The sequence below is a fragment of the Mustela lutreola genome, chromosome 1 (genome assembly GCF_030435805.1).
Source record: "Mustela lutreola isolate mMusLut2 chromosome 1, mMusLut2.pri, whole genome shotgun sequence".
Lineage (NCBI taxonomy): Eukaryota > Metazoa > Chordata > Mammalia > Carnivora > Mustelidae > Mustela > Mustela lutreola.
Window position 1 is genome coordinate 240,699,793 of NC_081290.1, and position 18,785 is coordinate 240,718,577.

The following is an 18,785-nucleotide window of genomic DNA, read 5'->3' on the forward strand; positions in this document are numbered from 1 at the left end:
CAGACTAGTTTGGCTGAGGGCGGCTCCTGGAAACAGAGCAGGCGCACAGTAATACCTACTGTCGGAGGTGGCAAGAGACTAGCCACCCGATCTGGTCTGCTGCAGTGACAGCTTTGCGGACAGCCAGGCGGCGGGAACCCAGACACTACACTGCTGAGCACCCCTATGACTCTGAGCTCTTACCAGAATCAGACTCAGCACCAGGGCCAGAAATCCGTCCCCCACCCTCAGCTGGAACTCAGATCCCTTCAGGTGACTCCCTTAAGGAAAAGTCCCCAGAATAAATAACTTCAGCTTGGGCCATTCCTTCCCAGGGTGCAGTATCCATGGTTCAGTCCTGAGAATGAAAAGCCACTGAACGAGCACTGTGTGGTCCGACCAGGCAAGGTCCCTGCCAACCAGCGCCCAGCCTCCTTTGCACTGGGTCTCAGAAAAAATTTGGCAAGGCAGGTAGGAAGCGTAGAGGTCTGCAGGGGTCACATGACAGATGGGGAAACTAGAGGGGAACCGTGCTGTACCCACCTTCACATAGCCCCAGGGTGGGTACTAGAAGCCAGTCCACAGAGTCCCAGTGGCCCTGTGGGCCACCCCCCACCAGCCTCTGAGTCTAGGCACCAGTCTTCAGGACTTGAGAGTAGGATAGGGGGTGATAGGATACCAGAGGCCTGAATACAAGAACTAGGGAGCTTGGTGGGGCTGAGTTCCCTCCCAGTTTGGCCCTCAGAAGGGAAGTAAGAAAGTAAAGTCAGGAAGGGGTGATGGAGAACCACTTGGGTGGCTCAGTCGGTTAAATATCTGCCTTCAGCTTAGGTCATGATCCCAGAATCCTTGAATGGAGTCCCACCTCAAGCTTCCTTGCTCAGCGGGGAACCTGCTGCCCCTGCTGTTTGTGGGTTCCCTCTCTCTGGCAAATAAATAAATAAAATATTATTTAAAAAAAAAAAGGCAGTGATGGAAGAACCCAAACGGGTGACAAACGTGCTTGGGGTGATTCATCATGAACAGGCATAAATCCCTGGGCGAGGGCTAGGACTCCCCTTTCCCCCTTGACGGAATGATGACCCCAGTCTAGAAATATCCATGCCTCGCCCAAATCTGTGGTGCTTGCTTGCCAGGCTGAGTTAGGACTTTACTGCTTCCTACTTTGGTGTGACTTTGGTCAAATTCCTCCCTCGCTGAACTTAAATTTCCTACTTGGTGAAATAAGAACAGTACTGTCAACCTTCCGACCCTAACTCAAGGGTAGGCGTTAGGGTCAAAGATCAGGAGGTGGCTGTGTTTTGTAAGCCCTACAGCGATTAACATACGTGAAGCATTAGTGTGCTCCTGGGCAGTAAATCCTCACATTTACAATGGGTGAATGAAGGGGCTCCTCGGTGGCTCAGTCATTGGGTGTCTGCCTTTGGCTCTGGTTATGATCTTAAGGTCCTGGGATCCAGCTCCACATTGGGCTCCCTGCTGGATGGGAAGCCTGCTTCTCCCTCTCCCTCTCTCACTCCCCATGCTTGTGTTCCCTCTATCCCTATGTCTTTCTCTGTCAAATAAATAAAAACTTTTAAAAAACAACAACAGGGGTGCCTAGGTGGCTCAGCGCGTTAAAGCCTCTGCCTTAAGTTCAGGTCATGATCTCTGTGTCCTGGGATGGAGCCTGGCATCAATCAGGCTCTTTGCTCAGCGGGGAGCCTGCTTCCCCCTCTCTTTCTGCCAGCCTCTCTGCCTACTTGTGATCTCTGTGTGAAATAAATAAATAAAATCTTTAAAAACAACAACAAACAATGGGTGAATGAAATCTCCGAGGGCATCAAGGCAAACTCTCAGGTTGTAACCTTGTAAGGAATAACGGATTACAAGTGGGGGGAGGGTGGGGAACGAAACAGCATTGTCCGTTCTTTATTTATTTGACAGAGAGAGATCACAAGTAGGCAGAGAGGCAGACAGAGAGAGAGAGGAGGAAGCAGACTCCCTGCAGAGCAGAGAGCCCGATGCGGGACTCGATCCCAGGACCCTGAGATCATGACCTGAGCCGAAGGCAGCGGCTTAACCCACTGAGCCACCCAGGTGCCCCAGCATTGTCCGTTCTAATTTTGGTTATTCCTTTATTTCCAAATAGGCAATTAAATTCTGAAACTTCAGATAATTCTCCCCTCCAAATCCCAATTCTCAAATCAGCCTTTCCGAGACTTGCCCCTATTGCGAAATCTTACTAGCCCATCCCAGAACCTTGGAGTCTCAGCCTTTCTGGGGGTGCTGGCGAGCCCCACTCCTCTAGTCTCTGCTGGGTGTCCTGCCCCTGCGGCTCCGGGGGAGTCTGGGGTCGCGTCCAGGTCAGGAGCCGAGCCGGCAGGGGGCGCGGTCCACTCGAGGCCACCGCTCCCGAGGGCCCGGGCTCCGGATATCCCCGTGGTACCCCCCGCTGACTCTCGCAGTTCTGTGCCAGTAGGCCTCGCACTCTGGGTTGCATAGGTCCTGAGTAAGGACCCCAACAGGTGGTACCGGCTCTACTTCGCCCTGGTTTATATTCTGAAGTTTGTGCCCTGGGAGTTAGGGTTGTGACAGTTCCTACAACAACCTTTGGAGCTCCTGTCTGAGTCTTCTGGCACGAGGGACCCCCACCCCTCTTCCGCCAAACCTTGGGACAAGCAATGCGCGCGCTACAGTGCAGAAGCCCGCGCGCGCCCGAAGAATGGGAGGGTGCAAGGGCAGCTCAGGCCCCGCCCCCTGTGCGCCTATAAAGCCGAGGAACCGGAGCCGGCCACTCAGTGGTTTCTTGGTGACACTAGGCGGAACAACTCGAGCCTTGCCACCTCTGGTTTCTCATCGCAGCTTGGACGCTAGGGTTTTGCCAGTGCCAGAGCGACGTCTCAGACTTTATACTCCCCAGATCTTGGCAGATCACCCCATCAGCAGGTAGGCGCCGCAGGCTGGGCGGATACGCTGTGTGGCGGGAGGGGGGGGGGTCGCGGGGAGGACGGACTTTATAGAGTACTGGAAACGAGGAGTGTAGTGGGTGAGGGTTACAACCCATTTTGTAAGGTCCTCTGTGGATTGCGTCCCATACACTGGGCCCAGCCGTGCACACCACTGGAACTGCAGAGACCCAGTCCTTTCTACTGTGTCACCCAAATTCCCAGAAGTGGAGCAGGAAACCTCTGGGAGGGAGCCTGGCTCTGAGCAGAGGCCTCCCCTGCGGGCCCGTCACCCGCCTGGCGGGTGCAAATGCCGCTGGCGCCTCTCTGCGCCCGGGCGAGATAAGCGTCTGAGCCAGGCGGAGCGCAAGCTGAGTCGGCCAGCGCCCCCCACCCCCGCCCTCTGTGCCCCGCCCGGGCCCTCCTGCTGGTGGGGTGCTCACGCTCCGTCCCTGTCTCTCCTTCCAGGGTCTGCGCATCGCCGCCAGCATGAAGCTGGTTCCCGTCGCCCTCATGTACCTGGGCTCCCTCGCCTTCTTGGGCGCGGACACCGCACGGCTCGACGTGGCGTCAGAGTTTCGAAAGAAGTGAGTCGCAGAATAGCTCCGTCTCCAGTCCTTGCACCTGGGAGATGAGGGAAACTGGCTATTTGCCCCGAGGAGTTGGAAGTAGATAGGAGTCGGTCGGGACCGGGACCTCGCCTGGATGCATGCGAATCGAGTCTGTCTGTGTTTTCTAGGTGGAATAAGTGGGCTCTCAGTCGCGGGAAGAGGGAACTTCGGGTGTCCAGCAACTATGTTACCGGGCTCACGGACGTGAAGGCCGGGCCTGCCCAGAATCTCATTCGGCCCCAGGACATGAAGGGCGCCTCTCGCAACCCCCAGGCCAGGTAACTATGCCCTGCACTGAAGCTGGGTGGGCACGGGGAGATCTCCTCCACTACCCTGGCCCTAGGGGATCGTCAGGGCTGTCTGGCGGTTCAGACGGCGGTAGCAGTTTCCAGTCCCCTCTGGTCCTTGAATGGCTCGGATTCTTGGTGGCTGGGGCCAAAGCCCTGTTTGATAGGGGTCTCATGTTACCTTCCTTCCCTTCCCCAGCAGTCCGGACGCTGCCCGCATCCGAGTCAAACGCTACCGCCAGAGTATGAACAATTTCCAGGGCCTGCGGAGCTTCGGTTGCCGTTTCGGCACATGCACGGTGCAGAAACTGGCGCACCAGATCTACCAGTTCACGGACAAGGACAAGGACGGCGTCGCCCCCAGGAGCAAGATTAGCCCCCAGGGGTACGGCCGCCGGCGCCGGCGCTCGCTGCCTGTGACCGGCCCGAGCCGGACTCCGTTGCTCCCAGAGCCACTGGCGCGCAGGGCTCCGGCCTCCCGGGTGCATCAGGTGCTCGCCAACCTCATTAAGATATAAGCGCCTGTGGCAGCAGCGAACTCGTGCGCGTATGCATCTCGCCGGCTTCCCCCGACCCCCCGCCCGGGGCGGAGGGCTTCCCAGGGTCGAGCCCCTCAGCGGATGGAAACCGGGTTGAGACAGCCGGGCAGACACCAGGAGTCCGGGAGGCACGATCCAGGTCCAGCGGCGAGCCCTGGCTTTGCAGGAGCCCCTTCCGCCCCGGGTGCCCGGTGGGCGCAGAGGAATGCGAGGGAGTGTCTGCCAGGCTCACGGAAGGGAAAAACTGAGAATTAAATGCTTGTGAGACCCCTAGGGACAGGGGTCGGAGTCGCTGCCGTGCCTTCCCACAAACTGATTTCTCACGGGGTGTCATCCCATCGGGGCACAAGCCCCACTATTACTTGAACTTTCCAAAACCTAGAGAGGAAAAGTGCAATGTGTGTTGTATATACAGAGTTTAACTATCAATATTTAAGTTCGTTGCTGTCAAGATTTTTTTTTTGTAACTTCAAATATAGAGATATTTTTGTACGTTATATATTGTATTAAGGGCATTTTAAAGCAATTGCATTTCCCCTCTCCCCACTTATTTTAATACGTGAATGTCTCAGCGAGGTTCAACGTTTGCTGCGTGAAATGTGTGAGGGTGTGCGTGAGAGACTGATTACCTCTTTTGGAAGAAGGAAACACCATGTCTCTGTATAATCTATTTACATGAAATGGGTGATAAGCGAAATAGCAAATCAATAAAGTGTCTCGATGCTGATTAATTTTGGGCTCATGAGTCTTGGGAGGGTCCCAGTGCGTCCGGGAGCCTCTGGCTCCCGCCGCCCCGCGTGGGACGGTGGCACGGCTCCGCGCGCGCTAGCTGGAGGGTCCCCCCGCGGGCCGAGCTGTCCGAGCGCTGTTCTCCTTTTGAGACGCACGCAGCGCGCCTGTTCTGCGAGCGGGTCCGTGCTTCGCGGAGGCCCCTAAGGTCGCATCCTTGCGTGGCGGCTGGGCCTGGCCGGGCGGGGTAGGTGTGCGCCCTAGTGGGGAAGCGAGCCTGGACTGTACGGTTGCGCAACAGAGTCCCAGATTTTACGGAATTGCTTGCGGAACCCCGCGCAAAAGCGCGCCTCGGAGAGTTGGGGTGGTCTCCGAGGCCTTCTAAGTGAGGAGTTGTTCCAAGTAGCCGCGGTCTTAAAGTTAGAAGCTACTCCAGCAAAACGTTCGCACCGCTCGGGGAATTCGGCAGCGGCGCCAGTAACCCCTGTCCTCTGCCGCCGGGTGCCCCAGCGAGCCAGCCGGCTCATCAGCGAGGCTGTGGCGCCCCCAGCCGGCTGGCTGGGAGCCGCCCGAGGGCCGTCAGGCAGTACGTGCGGTTTAATAAGTCCTCCTACGTGGGAGTCAGCACACAGCCTTAATGAGAGAGGAAAGAAAAAAACAGTTTGCAGATGCCAACCAAGGCCGGCCCCCCCAGACCTGCACGGCGGCTCCCTGCTCTGGGACCGTGACTCAGCGCCCACACGCTGAGCAGCGTGCAGCTGCTGGCCGGAGGCGGGGACGGACGGACGTGCCGCCGGAATCGTGCGCCTCTGACGGCCTGAGACCTTCATTGTTCCGCCTCCCCTTGCAGTTCTCCTCTTCCTTCCTCCTCGCCAAGCCTTCGCATTTTTTCTTCACTTCTCCCCAGCATGCCTTTTGCTCCCTCCTTCCTTCCCCTCCTTGCTTTCTTTCTGCCTTATCATCTTAGAAGTGTGACCCCAGGTCCGGTCATAGAAGCTGGACACTAAGCCTCAGTGAGTGACTAGAAGGTCAGGGGACACGGGAACAGTTAGGACAGAAGGGGAGGCTAAGAGGAAGCGCCCCCCCACCCCGTTTTGATTTTCCTGTCCCATTTGTGTCATCCAATATCCTGAAGACCCAGGTTGGAGACCAACTGCTTGATCTTTTCAGAGAGTTTCCCTGGCCTTTCTACTTCAAAGCATGGCTGAAATGTTGGTGCTTATAGGTGATCTCAGATACCTGCCTGAGAAAATTTGAGTTTGGGGAATGGAAATGTTTCCAGGGAAGCCCTACCTTCTCCAGGACCTTTTGCATCAAGTGCCTTCTGACGGCCAGAGATAACTCCTTTCAGAAAAAGCTTGCATATGCAGTAAAGGAGATAGGTCTTAGGTCTGGGGTTCAGAGACAGCCTTCTGAAGCAGTTTCAATACAGAAGAAAGTAGATCCTAGCACCTGGAATTTCCTCAAGATCACACAAAGCCTCAGTTTTGCCCACCTGGCCCTTGATAGTGTCCATCTTCATACAGCTCATTGACCTATTTGATCTCTACGATTTTGTGAGAATCATCAAAATTGAGGAGGTTGTGAATGCAGCAACCGACCATCCTCGTCCTCAAGGGCCTTGTAATAAATACTCAGAATTCTGTTTCAGGCATTGTTAAAGATACAGGGCATGTATGAATGAAAGAGCAACCAAAAACTCCAGTTCTGGAATTTCTATGCCAGTGAGTGGTTCTGGGTGGTCTGAAGGGGTGACAAAGCTGCAGAGAGGAGCAAACACTTCAGCCTCGCAGACAGTGGTTCACGATTAAATATCCTTTTCCTTGCACCAAGGTTTGTCCTACAGCCACAGAGCCCTCTAGCCAAACCTCACCCTGGCAGAACTTCAGGCTGCAGACAAAGCTGCCAAAGGCAGGTTGGGCACTAGCTTAAGGCTGTTCTGAGCAGGGAACAGGCATCTAGCCTTTAGCCCAGGGAGTCTTATGACTCCCTTCAGGGAATCCAAGGCAAGTGAAGGGGATGGTTCAGCTCTGAAAGAGGCAGCTGGTCAGCTAGAATCCTTCCCAACTGAAAATTCTGTGATTGGAGACCTGTCTGAACAGATTAGGGACCCTCCTAAGACCAGTGCGGTACAAGTTCTGAATTGACTGAAGGTCACCATCAAGCCCTGGGACCTTCTCTGTGAGCCATTCAACCTACCTTCTGGATTTTTTTTTTTTTTTCATAAGGTGTTGAAGCCTGTCAGGATAAGGCCTCCTGACGCCAAGAACACATCGTTTATCAACAGTGATGAGTCATTTGTGAGCTGATTCGACATGTCCTCAGCTGAGGAGTAGTCACAGCTTTTATCTTTAGCTACTGTAGCTGGCTGTGGGAAGGGTACCATCCATTTGCAATCAGACAAAGAGTACTGGGCAGTTTCTTGAGAAGCCGACACCTTAACTAAACAGCCAAGGGTGGAAGGGGGTTATGGAGAGGATGGAGCTTGGTTCTTTTTTTTAGCACCTGTTTTGTATCAGACGACCTCTTAGCCACTTTGTACATGTTATCTTATTTAATTCTTGTAGCAGCTTTCTCAAGTAGGTGTTGTTATCTCTATCTACAGATAAGAGAATTGAACCTCAGAGACACAAAGCAACTTAGCCAAGGTCACACAGTGAGTAGTAAGCACTGGAGTCTGGCTTTGCACCCAAGCATGACGGGCTATTTTAATGCTATAAAGCCATGGAGAGTAAGTGGGATAATTTTAACATTTGGACTCTTAGGCCAGATGTCCCCAAATGTCCTCTAATATGAGGATGGCTTGGGTAGGTGATTTACACCTGTGGTTCTGGAAGATTTACAGGAGGCTGGTAGGACTGGAAAGGAAAATGTCTTTGGTGGTATGCTCAGTGAGTGCAAAATAAATAAATGAAGTGAGTTTTAAAATTCTTGGTCCGGGTTTGAAGCATGGGTTATAAATCAGGAATAGCTTTTTCCCCCCTGAATGAATCCACTGACCTCTTTGGTTTTCATTGCCAAATATAGTTAGAACATACACTGAGGCCTCAAGAGCTGGCTTCTGAGGGGGAAAGCTTTCTGAGCTATTCCTGGCCAAACACAGTCCCACTCTGTAGGTCTTGAGTTGCCTATAAGAACACCTGTGTCTACAAAGCTACAAATAGAATTTCTACCCTTGAGGTGGAACCTTTTGTCTTGGCAATTGTTGCCCAAAACAGCTTTACAGAGGCTGTTGTAAACTGACTGTTGTAAGTTGACTGCTTGCTTCCTTCTCTTCTCCCTAGCCAGCCAAGAAGGAGACGGCCTTGTTTTCCTGGGTCCCACTGAGGTTTCCACCAAAGCCAGATTGGAGGCTTGATCTCCATTTGCATGGGAAGAAGGGTGAGGCTAGATAGCTCTCTGGTGATCCCACTGGTCTTGTTTCAGAGCTATTTTGGAACATTCTGGAAAAACAATAAAATGACTGTGACCACAAAGGCAGATGAATTTAGTTGGTTGTTGTACATTTATCAAACAGCAGGAAAGTACTTCTGATTATTAAGATGAATTTTTAAAACACAAAAAAATGCATACTTATTACACAATACTTATTCAGTGCAGAAAAAAGGATTCACCTTTCATACCACTCTTAGAAATAGCCGCTATTAATATGTTAGGATAGACCCATTTATACACATACTTTTGAAAACTGAACTCAAGTACGCAGAGCTGAATTAAACATACTCCCCAGTTTAAGGCAAACTGTCATTACCAGTCTATGCAGGGCTTCTCTCTTGTTTTATTTTAATTATTTATTTATTTTTTCCTCCTTTAATTTCCATACCCCATTCCACCTCCTTCAGAGGAACACTCTTTAACATATCTTTGTGATGGGGCGCCTGGGTGGCTCAGTGGGTTGAGCCGCTGCCTTCGGCTCAGGTCATGATCTCAGGGTCCTGGGATCGAGTCCCGCATCGGGCTCTCTGCTTGGCAGGGAGCCTGCTTCCTTCTCTCTCTCTCTGCCTGCCTCTGTGCCTCTATGCCTACTTGTGATCTCTGTCAAATAAATAAATAAAATCTTTAAAAAAAAAAAACATATCTTTGTGATATTATTATCTCTCTTTCTCTGTTCTTGATCCTTTTTTTTTTTTTTTTTTTTAATTTATTTATTTGACAGACACCAGTAGGCAGAGAGGCAGGCAGAGAGAGAGGAGGAAGCAGGCTCCCGGCTGAGCAGAGAGCCTGATGCGGGGCTGGATCCCAGGACTCTGGGATCATGACCTGAGCCAAAGGCAGAGGCCTTAACCCACTGAGCCACCCAGGCGCCCCTGTTCTTAATCCTTTTATTCCATTGGGTTTTTTTTTTTTTCCTATTGATTTGAAACACTACCTAATGATTAAGAATTTTAAAGTCTGTCATATACAAACATTCCTTTTTTTCCTTTTTGTATTTTATTTTTTGCCATATAAAACTTACAGATATTTATATCATCAAAGTTGTCAATTTCTGCCATTGTTGGCTAGCTTAGGAAGTCCTTCTCTGTCTCACTATTTTAGAATAATCGTTTATTTTTCTTCTAACACTTTCATAATTTCATTTTGTATTTTAAACATTTTTTTTTTTAAAGATTATTTATTTATTTATTTGTCAGAGAGATCAGAGAGAGAGAGAGAGAGAGAGAGCGAGCACCGGCAGACAGAGTGGAAGGCAGAGTCAGAGGGAGAAGCAGGCTCCCTGCAGAGCAAGGAGCCCGATGTGGGACTCGATCCCAGGACGCTGGGATCATGACCTGAGCCAAAGGCAGCTGCTTAACCAACTGAGCCACCCAGGAGTCCCAATGTATTTTAAAGCAACTGGAATTTATTTTGGTATACAATGTGAGGTAGAGATTTAACGATTTCTTTTCTCCCAATTTGTTAGCCAGTTATCTAACACATACAAGTAGTACACATTTTCTGCAGGATTTGAGAGGCTTTCTTCATCATATAGTAGAGAAGTTTTCAAGCTGCGTTCTACAGACCCACAGGATTTTCCTGAGTTATTTGTGTGGATTCCTGGGGAGACAAAGAGGAAGCAAAAGAGCCAGACTCTTGCTGCTGCTTCCAGAAGGAACAGTTCTACTCTTTTGTTGTTGTTGTTTTATACATTGTGGCTCTATTTCAGATTTTATATTTCATTTTTATTTATTTAAAAGCTCTTGTTTTTATTATTTTTTAAAAATATTTTATTTGGGGTGCCTGGGTAGCTCAGTGGGTTGAAGCCTTTGCCTTCAGCTCTGGTCATGATCTTAGGGTCCTGGAATTGAGCCCCCTCATTGGGCTCTGTGCTCAGCAGGGAGCCTGCTTCCTCCTCCCTCCCTCTCTCTCTCTGCCTGCCTGCCTACTTGTGATCTCTGTGAAATAAATAAATGAATAATCTTTAAAAAATACATTTTATTTATTTATTTGACTGAGAGGGAGCATAAGCAGGGGGAGTGGCAGGCAGAGGTGCTAGAAGCAGGCTTCCTGCTGAACAGGGAACCCCCTGTGGGGCTTAATGCCAGGACCCCAAGATCATGACCTGAGCTGAAGGCAGATGCCCAGCCAACTGGGCCATCCAGGTGCTCCTCCACTTCAGATTTTATTTGAAGAAGGAGTTCATCTGTTTCCAAATCAGTAATATAACAACAAAAAATTTTAAGTTTCTATTTTGATTGTAGTTAACGTACAGTGTTATATTAGTTTCAGGTGTAGGATTTAGTGATTCAACACTTCCATACAACACCCATGCTCATCAGGACAAGTGTACTCCTTAATCCCCATCACCTGTTTCACCCATCCCCCACAAGCCCTAAATTCTTAAACAGTAAATATTCGAATCTGTTTCTGGTCCTTTTTTCCTCTTCTATTGTTCAATCCATCTTTTTCTGTACCAGTTTGACAATTAAGAGAATCATTATTCAACTTTTTTTTTTTAAGATTTATTTATTTATTTATTTGTCAGACAGAGATCACAAGTAGACAGAGAGGCAGGCAGAGAGAGGAGGAAGCACGCTCCCCGCTGAGCAGAGAGCCCGATGCGGTGCTCGATCCCACGACCCTGAGATCATGACCTGAGTTGAAGGCAGAGGCTTTAACCCACTGAGCCACCCAGGCGCCCATTATTCAACTTTTTAAATTTATGCAAAAATATAGAGATAATAATGAGCGCTCATGTACCTATCATTAAAATCTAGGGGCATCTGAGAGGCTCAGCCAGTTAAGCATCCATTTTTGGTTTAGGTCATGATCTCATGAGATGGAGCCCCCAGCTGGGCTCTGCCCTGGGCATGGACCCTGCTTGGGATTATCTCTCTTTCTGCCCTTCCCCTGTCTCTCCTCCCCTTAAAAAAACAAAAACCAAAAAACAAAAAAAACTGACACTTAACCAGGGTTGTCTGGCTGTCTTGGTTGGCGAAACACACAACTCTTGACCTCGGGGCTGTAAATTCTTGCCCTACATTAGGTATTGAGTTTACTTAAAAATAAAATTTAAATTAAAAAAAAAAAACCTAACACTTATCAAGATTTTGCGGTGCTTAATTCATCTATCCCCTTTTGTTTTGTATCTTGCCAAAGAATCTGGTTTTCTTTTCTTTCCATCCATCCTTCTCTTTTCCTCAGACATTGTATCATTTCACCCTCACACACACTTATGTATACATCTGTTTTTTTAAAAAAAACATTTTCTTACATAACCAAATGCTATTGTCACACTTAACGTTAACAGTAATTTTGTGGTATCATCGCATACCCAGTCCATAATCAAATTTGCCTTATTGCCTCAAAAATGTCTTTTGACAGTGGTTTGTTCAAAACAGGCTCCAAACAAGATTGTTCCATCTCTAAAGTTTCTTTTAATCTAGACCAACCGCCCTCCCTTTTGTTTCCCGCTATTGACTTGTTGAAGAAAACAATGTTTTAATAGTTGTCATTTAGAGCTTTTATTATCAAGATAAATCCTGATTCTCCACTTCACTCTGCTTGGGGAAACTCAGCCAGAACATCCTGGCCTGTTCACTTGTCAGGGTGGGGCGGGGCCCTAGAGTGGTCAATGTTGCAGTGTTTCTTATGGGAAGAGAGTATCTTGAAATGTTAATCTCTGTACTTTTCTTTGCTACAGTCTTTCCACTTGACCTTTCCCCTAGTAAATCCGAGGCATTGCCTGGAGGAGAATTAGGATTGGTACACCAGGAATGCAAAGAGAATGAAACAGTCAACGTTCAGTTTTCTGACTTTTAAAATAGCCTCTTGAAGCCCACATCAAAAACAATAGTTTTGAAAGCCAAAGCCTTTTATTTGCAGAGAACCAGGTTTTGTTGAGAGAAGAAAAAGCCCTTGAGAATCAAAACGAAAGGCCCGGAAGCAGGAAGGATTGGGTTTTGCCCTCAGGACACATTGGAAAGAGTCTAGAAAGAGAGCCAGACTTCACCCAAGCCTTCCCTAATTGGGGGGAGGGCAGGGACCTTTGAGGTTGGAGGGAAGCCTGGAGAAGAGCCCCACTGAGAAGAGGGCAGGACAGTACCTTTCAGAGACAGCTGGCCCATCAGCCCCAGGAGTCCTGTAGAGGGAGCTTGATCAGTGCCAGGAACTCATCTGCATTTTGAGTGAGTCCCCCTTTGCTGAGCCAAAGAGCCATGTTAGTTTTTTTGTTTGTTTGTTTGGTTTGGTTTTAATTTATTTTTATTTCTATTTTTTACCACTGCTGTTGGTGGGAGCATCTTTCAGCAGCAGCAGCCATACTCAGGGGCGCAGGAGAAGTGACACTTACCTCTGTCCGGTTAGTATTGAGCCCCATTTTCTTTACTCCGTTTAGTAGAAGATGTTAATAAGTCACCCCCAGGTTCTTAGATCAAAACATGGGTACTTTACACGAAAGGGGGCAGTTCAGAGCTGAATGGAGAGCCACCCACCTCTGTATTTGGGAGGGACTGGACACCAGAACACTCAGTGCGTTCTATTCACTAGTCCCATGTGGGACGGGATCTCCCAGTCGACTTCCTGCTGCTCTAGTTTTTGTCTCAACTTGCTGGGTTTCTTTCTCCAGTCGAAGCAGTGATCCTTAGCCTCTTCCTGTTAGGATAACTTCGTGGAGGGGCGCCTGGCTGGCTCAGTCCATGGAACATGGAACTCTTGGTCTCTGGGCTGTGAGTTTGAGCCCCAAGTTGGGTGTAGAGATTACTTAAGGGGCACCTGGATGGCTCAGTGGGTTAAGGCCTCTGCCTTCAGCTCAGGTCATGATCCCAGGGTCCTGGGATCGAGCTCCGAGCTCCGTGTTGGGCTCTCTGCTCAGCAGGGAGCCTGCTTCCCTCTCTCTGCCTGCCTTTCTGCCTGCTTGTGATCTCTGCCTGTCAAATAAATAATAAAATCTTAAAAAAAAAAAAAAATAAGATCTGTGGGGCGCCTGGTTGGCTCAGTGGGTTAAGCCTCTGTCTTTGGCTCAGGTCATGATCCCAGGGTCCTGGGATCCAGCCCCACAGGGGGCTTTCTGCTCAGTGGGGTGCCTGCTTCCTCCTCTCTCTGCCTGCCTCTGCCTACTTGTGATCTCTGTCTCTCAAATAAATAAATAAATCTTAAAAAAAATCTTTTTTTTTAAAAAATCAAATCAAATCACTTGGAGTGCTTAAAATATATATATATATATATAATCAAATCAAATCACTTGGAGTGCTTAAAAATATATATATTATATATAATATTATATATAATAATATAATATAATATATATTTTATATTTATTATATATTATATTTGATTTTTTAAAATTATATACATATTATATATATATATTAATATATGTATAAAACACTAGGCCCCATCCCAAACCAACTGAACTAGATTCTCAATGGGGCATATTGCCATTGTGTGATTGTGGGTAAAATTTTATCTGTGTGAGACCACTTAACTTTATTTGGCCCAGACATTATTTTTAGGACCTATTTAGCCAAAGCACTTCCATCCAGCTAAACAATAATTTTGTTGTTTAAAACTTCAACTATCCCTGCCTCCCTTACCCCAGAGGACTTACTTAAAAACAAGTCCCGGGGGGCGCCTGGGTGGCTCAGTGGGTTAAAGCCTCTGCCTTTGGCTCAGGTTGTGATCTCAGGATTCTGGGATGAGCCCCGCATCGGGCTCTCTGCTCAAGCAAGGAGCCTGCTTCCTCTCTCTCTCTCTGCCTGCCTCTCTGCCTACTTGTGATCTCTGTCAAATAAATAAAACAAAACAAAACAAAACAAAAAAAACCAAGTCCCGGAAACCAGTCCCAGGTAACAAAGCCCAAATACAAGGGTGGGTCAGGCCAGGTGGAGACATCCAATCAGTGGGGAGGCTCACACTGTCTCCCTAGTTACCAAGGAGTATGGGCCCCGCCCTTTGGGCACCTTTTGGGTACCAATTCTGACCAAGGTGATAGGCTGGTTCAAATATCTACTGGGGTGAATTGTAATTCAATTGGTCATTTATGTGTGACCTGATATGACTATGCAGCTTTCTCTGTGTGTTACAAGTTCATTGGCCACCTGTGTGTGGCCTGGCCCAACCACATGGCCTTTGCCCTTAAAAGCTAGTCTGTGAAGCAGAGAGAGGTCGCCCTCTCTGTGACAGGCGTGGCCCCGAACAAGCTTGGTGCGAAATAAAGCTTTGCTTGACCTTCGCTTTGTATCAGTCTCGTTCCTTTAATCATGGACCCATTATTGGGGAACCCAACAGTTATCACTCTCAAGCCATTTCAAAAAATGTACCCCATTGATCACAACAGGCTGAGACCAAAATTTAGTTTATTTATTTAGTTAGTTATTGAGTTGTTCGTTTTAGATTTAGGGCTGTATCCAGTAACACAGCCAGGAATAGAAGGGTTAACTGCAGCCAGCAGGGACAGGTGTTTGGAGAGAAGACCAGCTGCAGGTGATGGGAAGAAGGCCAGCCCAGGGTGAGGTAACAGAAAACAGATGGTTTTGCTGTAAGGAATTGGCATCACGAAGGAATAGCAGAAGTAACAGGACATCAAGAATGGCAGAGAACACAGCAGTGGGCATTCTAGAAGCAAATGATAGGCAGGCTCCAGGGAAGTCCACCTGTAGAAGGCAGAGAGGGGACGCTGCTGCTCGTCACACTGTCAAGGGCTGAGTTGTGTCTCCCCTCCCCTTCAATGTCATATGTTGAAGTCTTACCCTTAGAATCTCACAATGTGACTGTCTTTGGAGATAAGGCCTTTAAAGAGGTAATTAAGCTAGAATGAGGTCTTGTGTGTGAGTCTTAATCCAACAGGACTGGTGTCTTTATGCCAAAAGGAGATTAGCACATAGATAATGGGCAGACGGAAGAATGATCATGTGAGGCCAGGGTGAGAAGGCAACCATTTGCAAGACAAGAGGAAGACCTCAGAAGAAACCAGACCAGTTGGCACCCTGGTGTTGGACTTTCTGCCTCCAGAACTGTGAGGGAAAAAAAAAAAAAAATCCATTGTTTAAGCCACCCAATTTATGGCATTTCGTTCTGGCAACCCTAGTAGACTAAGAATAACTGCTGTTAAACAGATTGGCAAGAACAGGGCAGGGCAGTAGTCCCAGAGGGTATCGTGTCCTGGGGCTCCACCCCAGACATACAACAAGGGTCAGGGAACCAGCACTGGATCACTGATTATAAGTGTTAGCACGATGTCATTCATTCAGCCATTCAATCCATCCATCCATCCATCCACCCATCCATCCACAATCTTTTATTAAGCTCCTACTCTGTCATGAACCCTGTTCCAGGCATTAGATATACAGCTCTTATGGTGGTCCAGATGAGAGATGATGTTGGCTTGGATGAGGAGGGTAGCCATGGATCAGGTAATTAGACGTGAAAACAACCCAACAGGGAGATGATACTCCTTTAAGATTCCCTGACCTGGCAGGGACCTGTCTACATAAGGGTTTGAATGATTTCATTTTCAGGGAGAAGGAATTGTGGGAACGGGGAGCAGGTGGCTTACTTAACTCATGCAGGTAAATGATTTGTCTCCTTGGCAGAAAGGAAAGTTTCAGTTTACAAGGTTTTCACTGGCACCGAGGTCAACAAATGTGGACACTTCCCCTGAATGGCTCCATCTCATGTTCTTTAATTTAACACACGACATTCCAACTTTATCTTAACTTTACTAGTTTTTCAAAAACGTCAAAGTTTCTTTCCCAGCCCATGTTTCAGTGGAAAACTCCAGCGTTTCCAGGCAATAACTCCATCATCTGTGCCACTGTAGACAACCATCAGATAAACTTCCCTAATTCATACCACATCTGCTCTCCCAGCTCTCTATGACCTGGAACAGAAAAAACAACCCTCCAAATTATTTTTTCCCAAAATAAGCATTCATCCTGAATTTCCCCCACCAATTTTCTATTAAATGAGAGAAAAATTGTCAACACTGAATCATCCAGCTTTTATTAAAAGCCGGGAAGTCTTTCAAAAACTTTCAGAATAAACTGTCCTGTTAAACATGACCAGGAGATAGTGGGAAATAGTGACATCTGTGGGGTCCCTGTTGATACCCTTGCAGACTCTGGTAACTGGGGACTGCCTGGATATAGGTATCCTTTTCTACTTTATCACTGTGGAGGACTCATTCATTACTCACCCCATTATTTGAAAAATTAGAGTTATGGGAGAGCCCGCACTGATTTGCACTCTGGCCTCATTTTATTCAGCAGACAGCATGGGGGAAAAGTAAAGGACATAAGCTTTGAAGTCAGGCCACCTTGAGTTTGCAAATGGATTCTTTCTCCTCCTCACCCTGTAATTTTGGGCAAATCCCTTAACCCAAGTCTCAGTTTCATTAGCTATAATGTGGGGATAATAATATTTCCCTTATAGGCTTGTTGTGAGGACAATGTGAATGAAAGCATCAGCCCCGTGCCTGACTGTGTAGTAGATGCTCATTAAATGCCAGCTGTTTTTAATAGTAACAAGGATGTGCTGATGGGGGGGAAAGGGAAAAAAAAAAAAAAAGGCACCCTGCTCTTTCCGTGTTGCCAGAACCCCAGGCTGAAACAGTGGCCCTTACTACCTCACTTTGGATTAATCATTTTAAAAATGAGGAGATGAAATCAATAACCTTAAGTATCCTCCCCTACAGGTCCAACATTCTAAGATCTTCTATTCAGGGGGAAAGGAACAGTGAAGAGCAGAAGGAATTAAAACATCCTTTCTGACTAGTTGCTCTAGAGGGCCAAGCTGTGTTTCACTAGGACATCCGTTTCTGAAGCTTATAGGATTATGTCTTTTCAAGAGAGCTTGGAGGAGGCGGAGGCCTGGGTGGAGAGTACCAGTCAGCTTCATGGCTGCGAAAACACTTTTTTCTTCAGGGTAATAAGATGAGAACAAAGGGGGGCGCCTGGGTGGCTCAGTGGGTTAAGCCTCTGCCTTCGGCTCAGGTCATGATCTCAGGGTCCTGGGATCGAGTCCCGCATCGGGCTCTCTGCTCAGCAGGGAGCTTGCTTCCTCCTCTCTCTCTCTCTGCCTGCCTCTCTGCCTACTTGTGATCTCTGTCAAATAAATAAATAAATCTTTAAAAAAAAAAAAAAAAAAAAAAAAGATGAGAACAAAGGGACGTTTGACCTTTTCAAGATGTTTTTTAATGCAGAATACAAGGTATGCACATAATCTTGTTTTCTGACCAATCCTTTAAAAAAATTTGGCATATTAATGACTCTACTTAAAAGCACTGAAGAGGAGAGCCAGAAGGAAACTTTTTCTTTCTGAACAATGACTGAAAAGGGAATTCTAATGAATATTTTGGCATACATATCTCATTTTCTGGCTGCTTCAGGACCCAAGAGCCAGTAGGTCATAATTAAAGCCAATAATGGCAACTCCAGACAGTTGTCCAAATATTTTCCTGGTGCTGTCAATTCTCTGCATTAAATGATTTAACATCATATTAGGGGAGTGTAAAACATACATGCAGAGAGGGAATTAAATGTTGATACGAATTCTGGAACATTTGCCGCAAGTTGCCCCCAAAGATATTGTTTATTACATTCAAAGGAATTACAGAATGTTTTCCTGAGTAGATAATTTTAAAGGACCCTTTCCATGCAGAGAGCTGTGAAGTTTGTCCTTAAGTCCTCAGAACTAGAGCATATTTTCTGCAGGAAAGAAAAATTCATGTGCTCGGGGCTGAAACCCTGTGTTATGTAAATAAATGAACTTCTCCTACCCCTGCACCTTTCAGGAGTGTTCTCTTTGATCACTAGTGGCTGCTAATGCTGCCGATGTAATTATGTACCTCACAAAAGGCCAAAGCTACTCACTTTTCTGTCAGTTCCACTTCCAAAAAGAAAACCCAAAAATATATCTTGTTTGTAAATCTGTTTAGGATCTTGGAACGAGGTCTTCAATTTTGTCTTTTTGTCTTTTCTTTGGTAGCAAATTTTGTGACTTTAAAAATAATGACTACACAAAATCTTCCAGCCCCATGTACACCCTCCTCCACCTCTCTTTTGATCAGTAAGAGAGTTTCCTCCGGGATGGAAATTAGGCAGCTCATAAAGTAAGTCTGAGAGAGGGGCGGCTGGGTGACTCAGTTGGTTAAGCGTCTGCCTTCAGCTCAGGTCATGATCCCAGGGCCCTGGGATCAGCCCGGCACTGGCTGTCAGGCTCCCTGCTGGGTGGGGAGTCAGCTTCCTCCCTCTCTGCTGCGGGCCCCCGCATGTGCTTGCTCTTAAGTAAAAATCTTAA

At 47.7% G+C, this 18,785-nt stretch overlaps 1 protein-coding gene across 2 annotated transcripts; it reads left to right on the top strand.

The window, feature by feature from the left end:
* Nucleotides 1–2,741: 2,741 nt before the first annotated feature.
* On the top strand, nt 2,742–5,074 carry ADM (adrenomedullin). Of its 2 annotated transcripts, none has more exons than XM_059135937.1 (4): nt 2,742–2,907; nt 3,375–3,493; nt 3,646–3,795; nt 4,007–5,074. In XM_059135937.1, exons 2-4 carry the CDS (start codon nt 3,396–3,398, stop codon nt 4,320–4,322), a joined length of 564 nt encoding a protein of 187 aa, XP_058991920.1. In that variant the 5' UTR covers nt 2,742–2,907; nt 3,375–3,395; the 3' UTR covers nt 4,323–5,074. The 2 variants fall into 2 exon arrangements, with proteins under 2 accessions (XP_058991920.1, XP_058991910.1); XM_059135927.1 differs by having other exon boundaries at nt 2,746–2,907; nt 4,004–5,074.
* The last annotated feature ends 13,711 nt before the right edge of the window (nt 5,075–18,785 follow it).